General features: G+C 35.6%; 1 protein-coding gene across 2 annotated transcripts in view; it reads right to left on the reverse strand.

Annotated features, from left to right (window-relative positions):
• CEP83 (centrosomal protein 83) overlaps window positions 1-16,423 on the reverse strand; it is a 33,124-nt gene extending 16,701 nt beyond the window's left edge. The window contains exons 1-7 of one of the 2 annotated variants that reach the window (XM_026698640.2): window positions 16,305-16,423; window positions 13,362-13,625; window positions 12,524-12,674; window positions 9,436-9,528; window positions 7,952-8,083; window positions 5,843-6,094; window positions 4,235-4,366 (exon numbers count right to left, since the gene is read on the reverse strand). In XM_026698640.2, coding sequence (XP_026554425.1) covers window positions 4,235-4,366; window positions 5,843-6,094; window positions 7,952-8,083; window positions 9,436-9,528; window positions 12,524-12,674; window positions 13,362-13,513 — 912 coding nt within the window. In that variant the 5' untranslated portion in view covers window positions 13,514-13,625; window positions 16,305-16,423. Of the gene's footprint in view, window positions 1-4,234; window positions 4,367-5,842; window positions 6,095-7,951; window positions 8,084-9,435; window positions 9,529-12,523; window positions 12,675-13,361; window positions 13,626-16,187 lie in introns of both variants that reach the window. The other variant, XM_087934599.1, reaches the window with a different exon arrangement.
• Between the last annotated feature and the right edge of the window lie 7,692 nt (window positions 16,424-24,115).

The raw sequence follows: 24,115 nt of genomic DNA on the forward strand, positions 1-24,115 counted from the left end.
CTCTAAACAATTGGTTGTAATCCAAGAACTACCTGTATGTATATTACAAAGGATAGGAGGTGACTAAAAAGTGCTTACAAATGTTTTCTTATCTTTGCAGTAAATATAAACAAATTTTTAAAAGGAGTCATATTTGGGAAGCAACACGCAGGGACTTTCAGACATGTACATCCTTCCATCCTTTCCAATTTATTACCACTATTCTCTGCTTATGCCTCAGGCTCAATTACACATATAAAACTTCCCACCTAATTATTTTAGAAGAAATTCCTGATATATGTGAGTTTCTCCCAATGGATGAGCCTTATGCCTTCCTTGGGATTGATGTTGATGCACTAATACAAAACTCTTACCTCCTTTTGTCTCTGCCCATAAGGTTAGAGCTGACAGAGGGGGCATGTGTTCTAAGTTCCTTTTTTAAAATAATGACATCTAATGGGAGGTAGAAGATGTGCCATCTCGGTTGCAGGGCCTGCTCTCCAAGGTTTAAGCTACTCTGCCATCCTTTAAATGGGTCCTGAATATCTCATTTTTCCCCAAGTGGGATATGCATCCCAGATTAAATCCTATTAATATCTAGTTTGACAGTATTACTGAGTATCATCATTAATTTTATCGTACAGTTTAGTTTCTAATGAATAGGGCACCTTTTATAAATGTGATTTATAGTTTATATTGTGATAATGAATGAAATGTCTGCAAGAAAACAACCAAGCTGAGAGAGCATCAAAGGCCCCATAAATAAGCCACACTTTTCATATTTTTTTGAGTTCTTGGTGCTCTCTCAGCTTGATTGTTTTCTTGCAAATCTTTCATCACCCAGTTAGTAACATCGTCAATGCTAGAATGGAATGGTATTTACTCTGTTTATATACAGTGGCTTGCTCAGTTGGTGTTGATGAAAATGTTGTTTTCTTCTTTGCAATTCCTTGATTAGGCTGTTGTTCACTATTTGATTGTTTATCTGAGTTGGCAATTTCTTGATTAGAGTATTGTTTATTGCTTGATCATTGGCCAGCTATTAATCCTAGGGTTAACCCCTGCTGGGTGTTAATTTTCACTTCTTCTTTCCCCTAAAACTTCCCCTTTCCTCTAAGTTTTCATATTCTCTTCCTCCTAAAATAGCCTGTCTTAATTCTAGTATTTTAACTCTTCCCATCACTACTAAATTTGTTTATTCCTGACTACCTCCTTCCTCCATCTTATTAGAACTTTCACCAGAAACTCTCATTTCTACCTAGTACAAAATTTATACACCTTAATCATACCCCAATCTTTCATGTCTACTCTTTGCTTGTTGCCCTGTTCTACTTTTTAAAAGGATATAGCTCTGTGAACTGAACTCCATTAAAGTTAGCTCTCAAATCAGGAAGTAGGTTTTTGCTTATTATGTAACTTTATACTGATGCATGCATTCCTTTCAGGAATGGTATCACTGGAACATATACTCAGCCTATTACAGTAAATTAAAATGTACAGATAGTCCTCAAGTTACCACGGCAATAGAGATGGTAATTTCCATCACTAAGCAATATAATCATAAAGTGCAATCTTATGTGACTGCAATGCTCAGCAAATGCAATCCTGCACTCTTCATTGCCATCTGATATAACAATGACGCCTCACGGCTTTCTGCTATCTTCTAACAATCAAAGTTAGTGGGGAAGCGATCAAGAAGTTGAAGTCCCAGGCGGCTAACAGGCAGGCCAGTAGGCAGATATATGGCTGCTGCAAGATGGGGGAGTGCCCAAAAGGATGTGAGAGTGGCAAGGAATGGAGTAGCTTGGAGTGGCCACTAGCAAATGGAAGAGGGTGCAGGAATGGCAGGGAAGATGTGAGCATGGCGCAGTTTGGGGTGGCTACCACCAGGTGAAAGTGAGTGCAGATGAGCGTGTGAGTAGTGGGGGATGTGTGGGGTGAGGGCACTTCTGGTGGCTGCTGGTGGGTGAGGGAAGGTGTGGGTGGCCAGCCAGCAAGACACAAGTGCAGAGGGGGTGGGGTAAGATTTGCATGCGAGAGAGACTTATGTGAGTATTTTGTAACCTTCCCTGCCAGCCTCTCAATTGATTTTGCTTGTGCTAAACAGGCAGGAAAGGTCACAAATTGCAATCATGTGATATGAGATACTGCAACTTTTGTAAATGCAAGTTGGTTGTGAAGCCCTAAGATCATGAGTATTTCAGAAAGCAAAACATTCTAAAACATTCTAAAACACCAGGAAGCAGTCTCTGATACAGCCAATTTGCTCTTTCTGTATGCTTAAAATTGCAATATGTCAACTCAAAAACATGCATATTTATGTTAGAAAAATGTTCCGCTTAACTACACTTAAATCGTGCCCAGTGATGTTCTTCACTGATATTGTTGCCCTCCTCCATTTTCTTATGTTACTCTGCAGGCACTGAATATAGCTATCTTTAGAAAAGAAATTACAACATGCTCATTTACAATTCAACACAATTTGGAAGCTAAATATATTTATCTTCCTGCTTCATTAAAAAACAACACAAATCTAGCTTTCAATAGAAAATTTAAATCCAAAAGACAATTACAGTCTGAACTGAGACATTCTATAGTTTAAGCCTTTCTGTACAATAATTACATGTTGGTGACAATTAATAGCAAGAAGAAAACTCTTTAAACCCATCTGCAATGTTAAATGTATTCTAAAATCTGCTATTGTGTGGAAGTTCAAAAATATTAAGCATGTCTTAATTTTGATTATCACTTTTTCCCCATAAAAATGACAGCTACATTATGAATAAAAAACACTATAATATATTGTAAAGAGATCAAGGAACTACCAAGGAGAAAACAATGCTCCCACCAATACTCACAGGTCAAATTTCTGTATGCAAATTTACATTGGTTAGTTGAGCTAACCAAGAAATCTAAGAACAGATTTTTCTAAATGCAAGCCTTCACAGGATGGAAGGAAAGCAAACCCCACTCCTGGCTATCACCAAGATGTCCCCTAATTTGTTACTGAAATATCGGTAAGGAAACAACTAAATTCAGGGAACACCAATGCCAGAGTTCAACATATTATTTATGACATATACATTTTATTATATTTTCAGACTGTGTCATTCATATATATATAGCATTCAGCTTTGTTCGGGTATTTTCCCACGTCATTGTAATTGTGCTTTTAAAGTTGTAGCAACGTTTCGGCAAAATCTCATCTGCCATCATCAGGCTTCTGTATAGTGATGGCAGATGAGATTCTGCCGAAACGTTGCTACAGCTTTAGAAGCACAACTACAATGACGTGGGAAAATACCCGAACAAAGCTGAATGCAAATATGTAATTTCAATAATAAACCTTTAAGAAAATTACATAGCAAATAATGCATTTATATATTATTATATTATTGGGCCAATCAGGAATGAATAGGAATAGAGTAGAACAGAATCTCTGTATTACAACACATGCATTTTATGAAATATAAATATTTGTTTTTAGTTTTAAAATGGAGAATGAAGCCTCCATTTTACACTGACATTTTGGTTTTATTTCTAAAGGAGAAATGACTTTATATAATCTCAGAGATTTTTAGGAATAAATTACTAGTTGTTTGCTTGAATGGTAGTAAATAAATAATATACACATAAGATACCAGGCTCAGTCTTTAGCATTTTTGGTTCAAGCTCTCAAAAATTAGGCATCCTATTATTTTTGGCCTATTTTTGGATCAGGGCTGCAAGAATATGTAACTTTTCTGCCACCTGGTGGTCTTCCAGATTTTTAGAGATGGGAATAGTAGTACTGTACTGTACTGACAAGGATTCACATGGCTGAATGTTATGTTTTCCGTATCATTTTCCAAATAGAAAATGAGTATGTCAAAATAAAAACTAAATTCAAATTCTCCAAGGCATCTATTTTTCCATGTGAATGGAAAACTGTCAAATGAAAAACTATTTTAATCATTTGAGTTTTGATTTGTTGCGAGAAATGACTCTACCAGAATCAGTATAACTACTTCAAATGAGAACTAAATCCTGGATATGATAACACTGAGATCAACTAACATTCTGATTTGATATAAGGCAGCTTCATTGGTTCATAATAATACCTATTAAATATGGCTTGTGAAAAAATATATGATCAGTAGAATCACTTTGTAAAAGATAAAATTATGAAGGCAAAAGGAAAGTAAATGTAATAGACCCAATTAGACATGTCTTTAATATACCTGAACATACATGCTAGACTACATAAAATGCTTACTTTAGTATTCAAGGCATCAATCTCTCGTTCAGCTTTGTGAAGCTTGCTTATTAAGTCTGTATTTTGTTCATTGCTTAGCTGCAATTCTTTTTCAATGCGTTCAAGCTGCAACTTACCAGATTGTTTTTCTGCCTTAAAATTAGAAAAAATGTATTAATAAATTGAATTCATTGGGAAAAATTACGCTTGAATTATAATCTGAAATTTGTTTAAACTGAAGCATTTCTACTGATTTAAATTAAAGTATCTTTATATTATCTTACATTATCTTTAGGTTATAGTCTTGAGTATTTATCCAAACATAATATTTTATTAACATTATGGTGAATGTTCATTTGGGTAATAATAGATTTTAACTTTGTAAAGCTATGATGCTATTATGCCTTTTACAAAGCAAAAATAGATATTTGTACAATGTTAAAAAGCAAAAAAACCTCAGCAAGCTCAGTTGACACTCCATCAGTTTGGAACCAAAGAGAACCAGCACAGAATAGGAAATAGTAGCTTCATACTAGTAAATGAAACATATTGTTTTTAATGCTCCTAAACCTGTTTCAAAAGCACTTGTAATTTTACAGATTGTTGACAGCGGTCAAGATAAAAGAAGGGGGTGTGTGGGAAAAGACTAAGGAAAATAAGTCATCTAGTTTATATAAGCTTATCTAATATAATAAAATAGTCTAGCTAGCATGCAGTATTAACTCACGATTTAGCCTAATGTACAAAAAAATTGTTGTGTAAGACTTCTATCATTTCTTTCTTCCAAATGACTTTCATTTTTAATGGCAATTTATTATGGCTAAGAATTATGCTTAGTGCTAATTATGATTTAAGGAAAGGGCTGTGTCATTCAGTTCTCCAAAGAATTAGGCTTCATAGCTGAAAATAACCCACAACTTTTAAAAAGAACAGTTCATAAGCAATGACTTTCTGAAATCCTTAAGAGCTTACTTTAAGAATCAGAAGGTACTAATTAAGGATTATGATGTGCACAATTTGAGAGAGAAAATGCTTCTTCTACTACACTATGCATACTTAATTATATAGGTGTAAAGTATTTAAGCTGGGGTTAAGAAATTTCCAAAAATATAATTAAAATAACCTTTATGGCCATTTACCTATCTACACAATAGCACACATTAAATGAAATTCTGATGCCTCATTCCTAAAAGGAACATCACCCACTGAACAATGTCACCATCCCAAGGATAACAATACCAAAAACGCCAAGTTATACAAAAATGGCACAAAAACTTATAATCACAGTCCATTTTTAATACCTGGCGGAAAAAAGTCTGGAGAGTTTGATACTATATGGAACAAAGCTGTTCCAGAATCTAGTTGTTCTGTTTCAGATACCAAGAAGCCTCCTCTCAGAAGGCAAAAATGAACACTTAGTCACATAATATCTCATCAATGTAAAAGGAACCATTTATACATTTTATAGTACTGTACAATTTGGTTTTCTGTTTTTAAAAAAAGGCTGATTATTAAGATTCACGGATAGCCTGATGTGCATTTAAACCATTGGCCAAATTCTTGAAATTCATACACATAGCATGTTTTTTATTATACCTACACAGAAAGAGTTCAAGTGGTTTTTTTTACCTCCAAAGTTCTCATTGTAGCTTGCATCTCAGCTAGCTGTCGCAACTGTATTCTTTGCACATTTTCTGCTTGCATGCCAGAATTTTCTCTCTGTGCTCTTAGTTCTGTCACCTCAGCTTCTAACCCCTTCAATTTCTGCAATAGTTGGGCCTTTTCTCTTAATAGTGCTTCAACGCGTTTGTTATCTCTTGTAGGATCAATACTAAGCAATTGACTATGCAATTCTTCTTTATCTTTATCCAGCCTTGTTATCTATTAGAATTTGAACAGAAAACAGTAATGTCTCAACACTATCCTCAGAGTAGTCACATATGAAGCAATATCAAAGCTTACAATATGCGGGGAAATGAAAATACAAGAACCCACCACATATGAGATTTAAGTTTTGATCAGAACTCATCATTCTTTATTAAAATAGCAGTTGAAGAGGAAATGTGGTTGATAAGCAATTAGTATCAGGGAATGGCAGGGAAAAAGGGATCAAAGTATAAAGCATAGAGAGATTGGCAAAAGCATGGCAAGAAATATCATCTTGTCATATTTGGGATAATACTTCTAAAGTATGAGTATGTCTGTTAAATCAGATCTATATATCAAATTCAGACAAAATCTGAAAAACGAAGATTTAGGCAGGCAGATTTAGACTTAATCTGTATCCAGAAAGATAGAAAAGGCCTAGGACTGGTGCTTTTAAAAACGTTTCTAACATTTTCTCCAAATTTTTAAAGGATCTATAATCAAACATTAATTCATGAATAGCCAAGTTTGCCGATGACAATAAATTGTTATGAATTGAATCCTGGAAGAATCAGGACAATTTTTTTTTACTCAAGACATAATTAAACTTTGGGATTTGCTACCATGAGCTAGCTACCATGAAGCTAGCTACCAGCTTACATGTCTCTGTGTGCCATTGAATCACTGTTGACTGCCTGGACATGTCTCTTCGGGGTTTTTTTTGGCAAGGTTCCTGAAGTAGCTTGCTAGGACTGAGAGATTGTCCTAAGTCATCCAGATGGCTTTGTGTCTAAGGCAGAGCTAGAACTCCTGGTCTCCCAGGTTCTAGTCTGGTCCCTTAACCTATTCCAAATTACCTAGCTAACTTCAAAAGTTTGAATCAATTAATGGAAGTCAAGGGGAGAATTACTACTTCTGAAGGTATCTGCTGGGAGATTAATAATGCTTCTTTGTATAGTTCATTTGCTACTGTAAAAACAGATTGCTGGAATAAATTGGCCAGGGGGTCTAATCCAACAGGACACTGATTATATTTTAAGAGGATCCCTAAAAACACAATCAAAATTAAAAACATTTTATGAATGATTCTGTTCTTTACTGTGCTTCTTTAAAGGGGAAGTAGCTCAATCTGAAAACCATTCCTTTTGTTCATTTTTAATAAAACACCAGGATTAGGAAGATGATAGAGACAAAAACACTTACTTTATCAATTTTATAATCAGAAAATGATTCACCGTGCCAGTTTATAGTGCTCTTGACAACAGAAGCAGTAGTAATAGTAGCACCCTGCACAATGCCAGTAATAATGCTGTCCGATGTCCGGTGTGCATTGCAGTACCTTTTCCCACACACACTTTAAATAAACGTTTGTAAAAAATCTTTTCACCACAAGATACTTTCAACCTAAATAACTAACACTTGGGCAGTCTTCAATTTCTCAGTATCCTCACATTCCTTCCAAGGTAATTCCATTCCATAAGGGGAAAAGATGAGCCATTTGTATTCTTTGCATGCTAGTCAGTGGGATAGATCTTGTCTTGGATTAAGCTACCGGTTTCAATCTGAGCAGAAACATTTTTTTTTCTGAAATGGACCCTGAACTGAAAATTATGTTCAATATACAGCCCTATTAGTTTCATTTCACAAATGAAATGAAGAAAAACAAAGTAATCCACTTACACACCTCAAAGCATGATTACAATTTAAAATTAAAATCCTAAGCAAACCTATTTGGGATTAAGCTCAATGAAAAAAAAAATGAAATTACCAACAAACACGGAATCATACTGTAAGCTGGATATATTGATCAATCTCTTTTTAAAAAAAATCTAAAATAAGATTCTACTGATATAATTTTATATTAGGACTTACCTCAACTTCATATTTTATTTTATTTTCTTGTAATATACGGGCATGCTCTTCTCTCTGATGTTCAAATTCTGATTTGAGGAAAGTATGTTCATAACGAAGTTTGTTATATTCTGTTCTATATTTTTCTACTTCCTAAATTAAAAACAGCATGTATGATTCAATTGGACCAAAGCAAACAAAAATACAAAAAATTGGCCTTCCCAGTGGACAAATTATATGGAGCATAAACAGAATTAGAATTGTAAGTTTTTATTATTTTAGTGTTCTTATTGAAGTACCACATGAAGTATTTTTTTACTAATAGTTTACTAAATGCCTAATAGAGTTGCAAGGAAAGCTGCTTGTGCCTTATAGTACTTCCCAAGAACATTAAAATTATTTGAGGTCAAGATGTTGTGCAGTTTCTTTATGGACCTCAATTAATCAACCCCGGATGTCAATCCCTGGGAAGAGTTTCCTCTCTTCTTAAAAGCAAACTAATTAAAGTTCTCTGTGTTATGCTGTTTGGGAGAGCTGGCTGGTTTCCAATCTTGTAAACTGCCCAGAATTACTTGTATAAAATGGGCAACTATATAAATGATGTACATAAAATGTCAAACATGCTACACTGAAAAGAAACAGGACTTATTAGAAATCAAAATATAGACAAACTTTTTAAAAATATTGGTTAACCTAACATTTGAACTATAGGATTGGTTATGCTTAATATTAGGGGATTTTTAAAAAACATTAAACATTATTTCATTGGTGTAAAAATTACATTGCATTATTCTAACACAATGGTATTTATACAGTGGTGATTAAAAATTAAGATTATAATGTTTAAATAGCTTATGTACCGAGAAACAATAAAATAAATATTACCAATCTTAATTGTGGTTTAAAATGTCAAAATGATCCAGTCATGTGATTCCTTGACTTGCAACCACAATAATTTACAACTGCAATTCCAGGCTCAATTACATTCATAAACCCACTACTATCTGTATAATCATCACTGAGTTATATTGCCATGAAATAGAACCAAGCCAGATAACCATTGTAAGACATTCTATGCCTTTTCTTGTAGAAGGTTTGGTCCATTGTAGATTTCAACCTATTTTCATTATTCTATAATAAATATAATAAACAGGTGCCACTGCATTAAACACAACCTGAAAACATAAGATTTGTAATGTTTGCCTTAAACTTCAGTTTTATAGAGGATGCAATATATTTAATGAGATTTTGAAGAAAAACATGAAGCATTTAGGAAGTCTGGAAAACAACTGATAATGAAAAAACCTTAAAAGTACACAACTCATATAGCTTTAAATTAGGCATACAACTTAAATCAGGCAGGACTTGATTGGGAGATGTCTGAGTTATCCATTAAAAAAAACTTCTCATCAATGGAATTAATCTGTCAAATAATCTTGCTTTCATATTTTCAGTAAATGTTTAACAAATTGCTGTTATAGTAAAATTCTTTCCATTCTACTTACTTCATTCAGCTTGGAAAAGCGTTCTCTCATAGGTGTTTCTAACTCATGATGCATTTGTGCTTTCAGCAATTCGAGCTTCTGGGGAGTTATTACCTACAGGATGAGAAATAGCAATAAAGCAAATAACTAAATTGCAGTGGTACTGAAGTGTTTATTGGATGACTGGATGACTTTCAGCGGGTCTCTATTTCATTTTAGCTCCCAACGTTTTGTGAGGGAAGATCTAGGGACAAGCAAATATGAAGGAAGTCATAGGACATTAGCGATTAATTACTTGATGACATGAGTGCAGCAACCATACCGATTGCAGAAATGGGGAAGAAGCAAGTAAGTATACTACCCAGTCAAGGTTACTAGAGACCCTGGGAACAATATTGGGGTTAGTGGAAAGGAATCCATGGGCCAAGGAAATATAGTGCTAGATTTGTCCAACTCATTTAGTAAAGCATAACACCAAAAATCCATAAAATGAACATGATGTACAAGTCCAGCAACTATCCTACATTAACTTCATGAGGATAAAATAAAAACAGGAAGAATACTATATCTCCTAAAAGCTTTTGGAGGAACAATAGCATGAAACATCATTTATATGACACAAATCACAAATCCTCTCAAGTCTACAAGCCATAAAATTAATTCTCTTAAATTATTATAATCAAATTGAGATTTTCTAATCTATAAATCTAAAACAGATGAGTAAAACATTTATAAAAGCAACATAATTTTACACAATTCTTCAACAATCCCCAAAAAGTTGAATGTGGATAATAATCAAACTAAGTTGGCATAGTAAACCACAGAGAACTGTGACAGCCTATGATATTTGCTTTTTAAGAATATGCAATGGCAAATTTTTTGAGATGTGTAAAGAAAGGAAAGTCTGCAAGTATAACATCCCCAAAGATAATACTCTAGGACAGGAGTGTCAAACCCAGGGCCTACAGGCTGAATTTGGTCCACAATGAGGCCAAATCCGGCCCCTTTGGCCATCCTGAAAACTGTAAGAGTCCGGCCCATGTCACTTCAGCCTGGCCCATGCCATCCCGGTGTGTGCGCACACACAGGCCCTATTCTCCATCGCCCTGTGCAAAGAAACTAGCTTGTGGGACTATGGTTAAAAAAAATAGTTCAGACCTTCCAACCTCGCGAGATTTAGTTGTTCTGCACATAGTGGCAGCGAAAGGAGCTGGAAAGGTTAGTGAAGAGATGTAGCTGCCCTGGGGGCAGGGTGTGTGTTTGTGTGTGTGATTTGGCCTGGCTGGTGGGCCCTCAAATAACACAGGGTGGCTTTGCACCTCAGTCTTACTTTGTCCTCCACCCCACTTCACGTTCCTTCAATCTTTGCCACTTCTCCTTGCTCACCTCTGTAACCTAGATACAGATGTGAAGGGCAAGGCTTTGTTCAGCCTTCAAACAGTAAGGCTGGCTCACGTAAGTGAGTGGCGCATCAGGGCCATGACGGCGTTGGTTCCGGCATCCAACTGATTCCAATTCCACGGCCGGACTTGCTTTTTGAAGGCTGAACGAAGCTTTCAATTGAATGAGGAAGCACTGAGGGGCCAGGCCCATCACACCCACGTCCAGGTCGCTAGAGCTCACTGCATCGGGGCAGGAATGGGACCCTGTCCCATGGGCCTGGCGCTTGGGCGGTGAGGAGAACAAGGAGGAGGAGGAGAACAGTGAGGATTTGCGCCTGCTGGCCAGGCAGGGAGCAGGTCAGGCAGTGCCGGCTGGCTGGTTGGGGAGGGGGCAATCATTAGGTGGCTGCCGCTGCTTCAGTAGGGAGAACGACGAGAAAAACGGCTCCTGCCCCCTTCTCCCGCCAGCAGCTTAAATGCTCCAACTAAAGCAGGGATTGCATGCTCTCTCTTATACAAACACTGACAGAGTTTGGAGAGCCCTGCCTCCTCTCTCTCTCTGCAGTGGCAGTTGTGGCGCTTCAGTGCCTGTCTGGCAGGGCTATCAGGTAAGCCAGTGTAGGGCAAGGGGGGGCAGCTCTGCTCCCCTCTGCTTTGTTTGTACTCTATCCCCCATCGCCTTGCTGCTCAGGTGGCTCTTGCCACCCGCGCCACTGCCAGCAGATTGCCTTGAAGATCTCTCTCTCTCTCAGACACACACGTTGGTTCACACAAACAAACACACAAACACACACAAACGGAGGTTGGAGTGCTCTGTCTTACTCTATTTGCATTCAAGTGTGCTCCATGGGACAAGATCTCATAAGTAGTTAACTGGGAAGTAGTTTGGGTGGGGGAGGGAGCAGGAGACCAGCAAACACTTTTTGTGCCAAAAATGAAAGTTTCTGGGTCCCTGACACTCTGCAAAAAAGGATGGGTGCCTGAATCTGCATGATATAATAGCACACAGGAGCATCCATTCTCAACATGAAAAGCAGAGAAACAAAGAGAGGAGACAGATGTTTGCAAGATGTGACCGGAAGGGTGGAAGAAGCATGAGGTATCATAGTGGGTCAGGGAGGCCTTGAGGGCTGGTTCTATCACTAGGCCCCCCACGGCCTTCCCCATCCTGAGATACCTCAAGTGCACATTGGTGTTCTTGAATTGTGAGCTTTTAGGAAATTATCCCCTCCTTGTGTATTGCAAGCAGCTATTTCCAGTGGGGAAAATAGGACGAAGCAAGTGAGGAAAAATATTTTCCTTGGCTATATTTCCAGTCTGAATTAGACCATGGCAGGGTCCCTACAGGAGAGTTTTTAAGGATTAATAGAAAAGCAACTAACTTATCTTTGTTCTTAAATGCCAAAGCTGTTGCAGATAAAAAACAGAGGAGCTCTGATCAACTATCAGAGCCATCATTTTGACAGTTTTGCTGTACTACTCTATAGTCTGAGGAAACCCCCACGAAATGCAAGCATGGGATATACTGAGCCTGATTTGTTCTCAGTCTTATAAGTGGCCACAAATTACTAGCAAAAGATTAGCCGTAGCAGTTCATGACATACCAGTCTAACAAAGATAGGCATTGATGAAAACATGCTAACTATAAATTATCAGGCCTATAGGTTATGGTATTGAACAATATACCAGACATTTGACATTTTCAAAACTTGGAAATATTGTCTTACCTGTAATTTTAATTCCTCTGCTTCTCTAGTTTTATCTAATAATTCTCCTCTAAGTTCAGCAAGCAGCAACTGAAATTTATCATGGACAGTTTGCTTTTCATGTAACAGTTGTTTCAACTCACTTTGTGATTTGGTGTATTCATCAAGTAGCCTGCAAAAAGCAACATAAAAATTTAAATCATGCAATAAATATGTGCATGAAGGAGGTACTTGAGGGCTTGGTCTTGCTACTTTTTTAGCTTTTGGACTTCTGTACATGCATGCATACGCAGAATATAATTTATCAAAGACAACTGGCAAAGCTAAGCAGTACTTACTTTGCTTCACCAGTTAACTCAGATATGCCCAGAAAATGTTAGAGGATCATAAAGGCAGCCAAGCAACTGTTTTATGCTTTGTAATGTGCAGGAAGAAGAGACTTTTATCAAAAGGTTTTGCAAAAGACTAATCATTCATAACTTACAGCAAAAATAACGAAGGAAGAGAAATAGAATAAACTGAGGTATAACCGTTTCAAATACATATGTTTAAGTTTAGTTAATAAATATGACTAAAAAATTTTTGTGCTAAAACATGTTAATAAGGCTTAAAATAGTAAAAGTGCTTTTCTCCATAATAAACTCAAGATCAAAATACTAATATCTATTTTGCACAAGGTAATAGCCTTAGAATTGCTTCTTACAGCCCCTTGCTCTGTGGGCAAACTGTTCTTGTGTTATAGTTTATCGTATAAATTCAACTTTTTAAACCATATTACTATAAAAAGTTCATGAAAGAAAAGCTTTGATATATTCAATCTATTGCGACCAATTCATTTTTATTAAAGTAAACGTGATACCTAGTATGTTCTGCTTTTAGTGTTTGATAATTCGTTTTATGATGTTCACACCGCATCCTTTCATCAATTAACAATTTTTGCACTTCTACTTGTGAACTGACAAGATCACCACTTCCTCCTACTGAAGAAAGGATATTCGGCAAAGCATCCATTTTGACTGAATACTAATGAGATGACAATCAGGTAAAAATGCTGTCAGTGCAAGACTATCACCGTCACAGAGACTGCTTTCTCTCCTAAGGACATCCCCAGAGACCAAATTATCTGTACAAACAAAAAAGCACCCAATTAAATAGTTAGTACATCATGATGAAAAAAACTTTCTTAAATACATGTTGAAAACTTCCTTTTGCCATCAAACAGATGTTCAGTAAGAATTCATGCCAAACAATTCAATTCAAAGTAAACCAAATATGCTAAATTATGAACAATACATGCAATTCACCATTATCTGAACTTTTTTTTCTTTACAAGAGTATTGGCTGTTCCTATGGGTGTAAAAGAGCTATTCCTGAGGGATACTGTGAACTTTGCATGAAAGCCAGTCAAGTTTGACCATGTTCTTTGATGAGAATGTATCTCACTTAACTACAAAAACTCAGCTATTACAACATCTGAATCCCTTACTTCTCTTCTATTCTTGCTAAAATATCCTATTGTTATGAGCGCCAAACCTAAAAGTAACAGGGTACAGTAGGCCATATTTAAACCTTGCAGGATTTTAAATTATCTTAAGGAGGAAATATGTTTTTAAAAAGATAAAAAATTTCAAATTTTTAGTTTGAAATCTCAAGCTAAAAGATAAAATCTCAAACTCTGAAATAGAGCAGGACTTTTTTTTGCTGTGATTTTTTTAAAAAATTGTAAAACGTTTTGTATTTTCATCCTTAAAATACCATTCCAGCCTGAGTTGTGCAGCATTATTATCTATAAATTGTCTGCAATAATTGTCTGAAATATATGGAGTTTCAACTGAATGTTATGGACATTAAAAGTAGAGCTGCCATAATGAATAATTTGGATACTGACTTGAGTTCCTGGGAAAAGATCGGACACCAACCTAATTATTAACTATAAATACCAAATATATGAAAACTACAGAGGTACCTCAGTATTCGACTGCTTCAAAACTCGTCGAATTTGGTACTTGATTGCATTTTTGATGTGAAAATGTTGTCCCACTATTCGTAGTTTCTTTGGTATTTGGTGTGCTACAAAAGGAAGAAGGGGGACAGCCACAGAGGGTGGATAGGAAATCGGCCATTTTGGGAAGGTCATTGACATAGGAAAAAGGATAGTCAAAAAGTTCCTCCCAGCCAAAACAAAGGACCATATGGTAAGATACCTGGTTTATTTGACAATCATTGTTTTTAGTACTCAGCATGTCTCCTGAAAACTATTAACATCAAGTACTGAAGTACCACTGTATACAGTAATATGTACGGGGGTCCCTATTTAAACATTTACTTATGATATAATACTCAAATTTAGTTTTATTTCTTTATAAACTGTTTTTAAAATTATGTGTTAACTATTAAAGATAATGCTTTAGTAAGAAATAATAAAATTATTCAGATTTTACTGACATCTTTTATAAATATTTAGAAATAAAAATAAAATAATTCCTCTAGACTAAAATGTGGGTAATTTATTTTTCATTGTGACACACAATGAAATGTTGTGACACACAATGTTTGTGACACACAATGTTTCTTAAAACAATTTATCAATCATAGTTGCAGACCTAGAGCTTCGCAGTATGGAATAATACTGGCTTAGTCTGTTAATGAAGTCCCCGTTTTTGATCCATTATTTTAAAATGGAAAGTTTTTGTGACACTTAACAGCAAAGCTAAAAATCACTGTTGGGATAAAAGCAAGCCTATGTCAAGAAGCTATGGTGAAAATTATAGAAGTGGTATTTTTATTCCTTGTCCAGTTCTAATTCTGATGAAATTGTTTCATTTTATTCACAAGAATAAAAGAGTGAATAAAAACATTGAACATTTTAAGGGTTTTGTGATAATGAATATACAAAAACCTGATTGTTTTGGGCTTCAAAAAACAATATCAAAACAAGCATCAAGGTGGCTTAACAGGGAAAATTGAGTCATTTTAGATAACATATTTTGGGTACAATAATTATCAGTATAAATCTGTTATTTATATCTTGTTATCACTATCAACCTAACCAAGCAGATAGTTGCAGAATTTTGTTTTACATTCAAAAATAAGTAAGCAGCTGAATTTTACAATACAAAGCTTTCCTGCCTTTTTTCCTCCTAAACTTCAGGTAGTGAAAGATCCTGTCACATTCAATCTGATTTAGCACAATCTCATAAGCAGCTGCTCAGATATAAACCCCAGTAATTCCCAGTCGTTCCCACCTCCACCCAATGAGCATGCAAAGGGATAGACTCTGTTTTAGGATATCAGTAAAGGGTTCTTGTGGAGATTTCAGCTCAGCTGAGATGTCTTACACCAATTTTCCTTAAGTTGTACAGGACATCAACTCCCCAACATTCAAGTGATTATCAAGTAAAAGACCACACCCGATAGTATTTCCCCCCCTCATTGGTCAGTAAAAGAAAGCGTCATTTCTGAAGTATCAACAGTATAAACTCGAGACTTTCCATATATTTAGCAGGTCGGGAGAGGCTGTTGCAGAGTTAACGCGAAAGCGTAGGAGTTCGTTAAAAACAACCTTGTACATTACGAAATTCTGCAATAAAGTCACATTTGTAGAAGAAAACCGTGGGTCGCCAGATGTCTCGGGAAGTATGCTAACCCTACCAGCCCCTTTTCGCCCACTCTTTCCCTCACCTACCAGCTCAAAGCAGGCGTCGGATGCCTGCTCGGCTGTTTAAAAATGGCGCCTCCAGGACTATTGCCCCGCCCCTTTGCTTTTATTTGAGACCTCTCGGGACCCGTATGCACTCTTTACCTTTCCATTTTGTAAACTGCAGGTTGGACCCCTCATCGGTTTAGGTTTTCATCGCTAAGAACCACGGGAATGCGGAAAAGAGATCGCCGCGTTGGAATGGGAATCGAAGCGCGAGGTGACGCGGGAAGATAAGAGGCGGGGCTTGTTTCCTGTCTTTCTAGCGTTCAGCCAATCGTGTTGTTGCCAAGGTAGCTTTTATGGCAAAGAAACGGCATTTGGAATCTGTTCGGGATAGAAAGTTCTTCGTTCTTGATGTTAATTTCCTTCTTGGTTCCGTACTGTGTGCAGAACTCCTATTTAACGCGTGGAGGACGCTCGCTATCTCGAACCGTCTCTCTGAATAGTATATATAGTATACTAGTGTGTGTGTATATAGTATATAGTGGAAAATACCCGAACAAAGCCGAATGCCATACATACATACATATATATATATATATATATGTATGTATGTATGTATATAGTATATAGTCCCATCCATCAATGTGCCCGTTGACTTCCCTTTCCTACTTTCCTCAGTCTCCTAAGCATAACTCCTCCCGCCTCCCCCGCCTATCACATGTCCTAAGTTTCTGTTTATTGATCTTTCCTCATGGAAGCTGTCAACTTCAAACGAGTTGGAAGGGACCTTAGAGGTCGTCTAGTCCAGCCCCCTGTTGGTGAGTCAACAGCAGGTCAGAGGAGCCGCTATGGGACAGACGACAGTTGCTCTTTAAAAATTATGATTTAAATCGAGGAGAACCTATATACAATCTCAGACAAGTGACTGTCCAGTCTGCTGAAAAACCTCCAGTGATGGAGCCCCCACGATTTCGGAAGGCCAGCTGTTCCACAGGTTAATTGTCCTCACTGTTAGGAAGTTTCTCCTTAATTCCAGGTTGCTTCTCTCCTTGATTACTTTCCAACCATTATTTCTTGTCCTGCCCTCTGGTGCTTTGGAGAATAATTTGACCCCCTCTTCTTTGTAGCAGCCCAGGTGATCCACTGTTTCTTCAGCTTCTTTGCCTAGGCAACACTTCCTGTCTGTTGCTGTCTTCTTAATTCTAGTTTTGTATACATTTATCCTTAAGGCTTGGTCATGTGCAGCCAGAATTAGTCCCTCAGTCTCTTTCTTCAACTTTCCTGCTCTTAGCCATTGTCAGGTCTTATTATCTGCTTTCCCTGCTATTTTTTCAATGTACTTTCTATGTAGTGCTTTGACTTTCCATGCCTCTGTTCTGTTGTTCATTTGGTTTTTCTTGTAGGCCAGTTTGGTCTCTCCAGTAGTCAGTAAACTTTCCTGATATACTAATTTCGGTGCATCTTCATCATTCTCCTTCAGATATTCTTCCAAGGCTATTTTTTTCTTCTTCAACCATCTGATGCAGGGTTGATAATTTTTTTTATTTTTTTAAAAAAAAATTGTTTTTTTTTTATTTAAATCGGAATTTTTTTATTCTGGGGGAGTAAAAAAATCTATCAAAAGATGGTTTTCTATTTAAAATACATTAACAATTTAGTTTATTCAGCGTGAAATGGAGCTTAGTTATATAACATGACGCTGTATATTCTGCAATATTGGGACTTGGTGAGTCAACAGCAGGTCAGAGGAGCCGCTATGGGACAGATGACAGTTGCTCTTTAAAAATTATGATTTAAATCGAGTTTTTTGAAATCAAGCCTTTTTGCTAGTGATTTAAATTGTTATTTAAATCGACTTGATTTAAATCAAATCCACCCTGCTCTGATGTACCTGCAACTTTCCATGCCCACCTACTTGCCTTAGTAGGTAGTCTGTCAATGTTGCTGCAAGAATGAAGGGCATGATTGTCATTATTTTTCTGGTCTTACTATCCATTGCTTTTAGTTCTGCCTAAGTCTAGTCCGCTATTCCTACCGTGTATCTAATGACTGGAATTGCCCAGGTGTTAATTGCTTTGATGGCATTTCCTCCATTGAGTTTGGATTTTAAGATCTCACTCTCTTAATGTAGTTACTTGATGTATTATTATCATTATTATTATTCAAGTTTTTCTTTTTCATCTCTTTGACTAAACAGCATATCACTTATTAGCCATGTATCATTATAATATTGTTTTAGCATCAGTTACTGGCCAAACCAAGAAGTTCTTTTAGGTTCATGGGTAATAACCATGCCTAAGGAGCATGGGCAATGCCTATATGATTGTTTGCTATGACATTTGAAGGTCAGAGAGAAGCACAAGGGAAATATTTCTAAAACATATAGTCCATTCAAGGCTGCAACCAGTCCATTGTTGCAAAGAACCTTCCAGATGATTTACACTTAAGCCCCCAAAAGTACAAGTATTTCTGACTGCCTTTTATATATTAAATCTCATTTTATTCTGACCAAGTGCCAGGAACATCCTTTTCAGAATATGCCAGGGTTTTTGTAGGTATACTTATTAGGGAATAGCCTGGTGCTAAGTACAATATTTATTTATACCACTTTGTATCCATTTTTCTACCCTGCAAAAAATCAAAGTGCAAATAGTTGTGGATAGAATAACAGACTACGTTTAATCTATTCATGGGAAGTAAAAAATCTGGCACATCTCTATAACTCTTCATTCAATCTTCTGCAATGCAGATACAGATCTCAAGCTTTGTGACCCATTTTATATTTGCCTGTGCCAACACAATGTCTGTAAATACCAACATCCTCCCATCCTGGAGAAATCAACTGGATCTAATGATTACATCTCCTCTAATCTGGAGTTGTGGGGGGGCGTTATTTCCTATAAGGGGATATGCAGCAGATTTCACTGCTGTTCTAATCTTTATCTGACTGAATAAATTATTTCACAAATAATTAAAACAATTGTAATAAAAAATAAGGTATACATGAAAATATAAACTATTTTGTGTATCACATTGGATAGTTCAGTAGCTATTTTAAATAAACAATACCAACTACATTTAAAAACTTTATTTAAAAATAAAAGTCAGTGTGTCCTTGAGGCAATTCTAATTCCCTATGAAATTTGTACAACACAATAAAGAATAGTAGCACATTTATATGTTTGCAGTGCCTTACAAAACAAACATGGCATGAATATTTGTTACATATACAATGACAAAAGGTCAGTTCAGTGCAAAGGGATTCAGTAGATTTTTAAACATTTATCAATGATGCCCAGTTGTCATTATCTTACAAAGGAAAGATAAGGAGGAAAAAGGGCTGCCTGAGGTACAATTTAATCCATGAAATATAGGTAATAAATTAAAATCTACAAAACAGTTCAACAGTTCAATCATTCACCATGCAAATAGTATGTGCACTGTCTTTAAAATTCCTATCATGAGATAGTTCTATGAATGTTTCAGTAGTCTGTAACGTTATTAAAATGAATCTTTATTCAATGCAAAAATTGTATGCAACACATTACCTGTTTAGTTTTATATTGCACATTTTCGTTCTATAATCAATGTCATTAACATGATGCAATAGAATCTATAGTACAAATAATTCTGACCATGAAGACTTTATTTTCTCAGGAGCTAAACAATAAAATATGCATATAGAATTTAAATCCTTGATTCTTATTGACAAAACTGTATGTTACTGTGTTCAATAGTGATGCAGTCATCACTGATCGTTTGAGGAAGTAAAACATATAATTCCATAAATGAGATAAAATTTGAGAATAAACGTAGAAAATAATATACAGTTATGAAAATTAAAACAATCCAGTATACGGGAGGCTGGCAAACAGATACATGTTTTCAAAAAATAATATATTTAAGAGTCTTCATCAAATGTAGAAAAAAAGTTTTGAACCCTAATAAAATATCATATTCTTTAAGTTCTGCCAAATCATTTTGGAATAGCTGTGGTTCAGCAGAAACAAAACCTAGAAGTTTTATTATTTTGGGTTTCAGCTGAAACAAAATTTTCAGAGATTGAAGAGTGTTTTTACAGAGCAGTAGAATAAGGCTATTACCTGTTATCCATACTCTTACACTGGCACTTGTTTTCCCACAATTTTTCTTCCTCCCTCCCTCCCTAAACCAACACCAATGTCCCATAATCCATCTGCCTCTTCTCTATTTTTCATGTCCATCTTTATAAAAATAACAGGAAACAACAAAATGAATGCAAAGGCAGTCTAACAGCAAAGAAACAGTCCATCATATTCCCAATAGATATATTGTACAAAGGAAGAATGAACAAATTTAAAGATTGTTCCTCAGCTAATCTTGTTTTTTTTATTAGAACACCTCTCAATAAGTTGGAATTGGCTGTTACTGCTGGCTTGTGTGCAATTACTGCAAGAAATGACTTACCTCCCTTGTTCACTAGCTATTTAAGGTAGAAATGAGAAAAAAATGATAGTGTTGTAATTTGAATGATTTTTTTCTGAAGATTTATGAGGTACCTTCTTATGTCTTTTAAGAAGGCTTTGAAGATATGGTTCTGTTAAATTGTACTGTTGAATTGTTATCACCTGTGCACATGATTCTGTTGTATCACACCATTGGCTATTTTTGTTGCTCTTTAATTACTATGTTTTATCTTATTATTTTCACTTCTTGGAAAGATTTTATTAATAAAAATAGTCTACAAATACTGTGGTATACTGTATGTCTGTGTGTGTAGTTTTGAAATTAAATGTTGACTTGACTAAAGCTAATATAATATGCATCACTGCTAAGCAGAGAGAACCTGATTAACAAGGCAGGATGGGACCTGACGTAAGAAAATTGAAGGTTTTTTTCAGACAAAAATACTTAGGATTAGTTGTTATTCAAAGTGCTTTTTTAACTAATTTATTCCTTTATAATACAATTTAACAAACTGATTTAAATGCTATCCCTTAGCTTGAGGATTATCAATTTTGTAGAAATGTCTGTACTAAAATTGCACATTACACTTTTTGAACATTTTTATATTAATTCATTAATCTGTTAATTTGGTTTTTCTGTTCATTATCAGATCACTGTTTTCTGTTCACACATATATGCAGAGAAACAGAATTATTGGTATAAGCAATCTTTCCAACATTGCCACATCATTTGTTTGATGCACATTTGTAAGAAATGATGAGAATCAGAACCTTGTGTGATCATACTAATTCTGAGGTGCACTTTTGATTTTAGACAATTTCATATTTCTTCTGCTTCCAATCTCCTGCTTACAGTCTAGCATCTCTGCTCTCCATTTTTTTCTGAAACACCTGTGAATTGCAAATTGTAACCCAGGAAATAGATTTTCCTTGATCCCAATAATTGTTTGAAGTTCTTTATTTGCTGCATTCCCTTTTATAAGTTTCAAATGTTAAAAGGCTTCTAGATTTGGTATATTGCCAACATATTCCAGTTGGTAACTTCAGAATTCCTATAGCCTCACTAAGTAAACTGAAGTGAGCTATGGCAGTCAATTAATTAATTTTACTGGGCTCCACATAGAGGTTGCTCCAGAAGGGCTATTTGTGTTTGTATTACTGTAGTTGTTTGCTATCTATTTCCAGAAGCTATGTGTGGCTAATGATCTTAAAAGACCACTCTTCCAGATTTTATATATATATAACAAAATCAAAAAAGGATTTAAAAAAAAGAATCAAGAAATATGCCATCACTTGCAAATCTCACTTTCAGTAATATTATGCCCCCCTCTTGTGCAAGACAGAACAACTTAAATGTTCGCCATGTTCCTAAAGACCAGAGGAACACAGCATGTCAAATCTTCAATGAAAGGAGTTCTAAAAGTTGAGGGCATCTACTGGAAATGCTTCTGTCCAAAGCCTCCTCAGGTGGCAATCCAATAGGGATGAAAGAAATTGGTCCTATTTGATCTGGTCAGATGGGCAAATGAATACAAGAGAACGATCTATCTTCTAAATCTAATATTTAAAATGATTATAGTTTTTTTTTTAATTCAAGGTATCTAAAGCAATAGTTATGCTATAATGGTGAGTTATTCAAGGATTCAAGATTTCCCCTACATTCCCGACTGCTTGACTCTTCAAGCAATAGAAAAGAAAAAAAAAAACGTTGGCGTAGGGGAAAAATGTAATAAGCTTCAAATGAATATTCTGGTTCTTGGCTTCAGTCTAAATCACCCTTCAGATAGGAACTGTAAGGACATTGACATGTTATGACCTAATGTTTGAATACTTCGTTTAGCCCAACTACAGGAAAAGCTGTACTGTTATATATATAAGCAATCTGACAAAGCTTATGGATGGAATTTATTTATAGCAAGGTGACCTGATTGCAAACTGTCTTCAATGCTTTTAGCATGCTTTGTTCAGCAGTGCTAAATTCAATTGCATCACTATTTAGTTTTTAAATTAGTCAAAGATTTCTATGAAGCAGCAGTAATTTAATTAAGCAAGCTGTATTTGACACAGAAACATTGGCTGTGTGGCATATGTCTAAATGGTGTTAAAATTTAAAGCCAGAGTTTTCTGGTTAGAAAATTGCAACCATTTTTGAACTAAAGTGAGAACCAAAAATATACAAGAAGTTATCTAAGATTCAAGAAAACAGAGATAGCTCTGATGTGGTGATTGACAAGCTCTAGGTTAACACTTTTTAATCATTCACATAAATAAGTGAATATAATTACATTTTCACTGTTGTGCACTCTCTGTGGCTTCAAGCACTTCTGAAAAAACTCAATTTCAAGAACATGAATATAGCTCAGTGAAACAGAGGATTGCACTTAGCAAAAGTACTTGGGAGGACTGTACTATAAAGCAGCAAGGTATTTTCCCGCGTCATTATAGTTGTGCTTTTAAAGTTGTAGCAACGTTTCAGCAGAATCTCATCTGCCATCATCAGGCTTCTGTATTGTGTTCGTCTGTGAGTCAGACTATTAGAAACACCAATCAAGCAGAACACAGCAAACTCCAAGACCAATAAACACAGACCAAGACTCCCAACCAATCAGGATGAAGAAAAAACCATTCTGGCACACAGTAGATTAGCACCAAATTTAAAACAGAAATGGCTGTGAAAGTCTGACTCACAGATGAACACTATACAGAAGCCTGATGATGGCAGATGAGATTCTGCTGAAATGTTGCTACAACTTTAAAAGCACAACTATAATGACGCAGGAAAATACCCGAACAAAGCTGAATACCATACATATAGATACCCGCGAAAACTTACGAATGAATGAATGTATATATGTGTATGTGTGTATGTATGTATATATATATATATATATATATATATATATATATATGTATATACATACACATACACACACATATATACATACACACACATACACACACACACACATATACATACACACACATATACATACATACATATACATATACATATATATATATATACATATACATATATACATATACATATACATATACATATACATATATATATATATATATATATATATATATATTAGGCAAATGTAAACAAGAGATCATCATTCACAGCAATGGGCCATGTATTAAGAAAAATATATACAATATTACTGTATCCTGAGAGATAGTAGCCTAAGACGTTTTCCTGCCTTCCTACATCTCACATGTAGAAACTAGTGGCAATTGAATCATGTCACAATATTAGTGACCAAATAATATTTTCCATTATGCTTAACTAGTTTATAGCTCAAGACAGGTTGCATGATATAAACACTGCCTTCCCAGAGAGAGGAAGAGCCAGGATATTCAGCCTGGATCAGTCCATTATTCTATCCAACAATTTGAAAGTATTGAACTAGAGTCAGAAAGAGGCTTTATAAAAGAATAATCAGTAGTTTAGAAAAATAGTTTCAAAATTTTAAAAGAGCAAATCGCTTTTTGCAAATAGAAGAATACAAAATATTTCTG

Source organism: Pseudonaja textilis, chromosome 5 (genome assembly GCF_049901715.1).
Source record: "Pseudonaja textilis isolate UNSWEBS1 chromosome 5, rPseTex1.2, whole genome shotgun sequence".
In the NCBI taxonomy this organism is placed as follows: domain Eukaryota; kingdom Metazoa; phylum Chordata; class Lepidosauria; order Squamata; family Elapidae; genus Pseudonaja; species Pseudonaja textilis.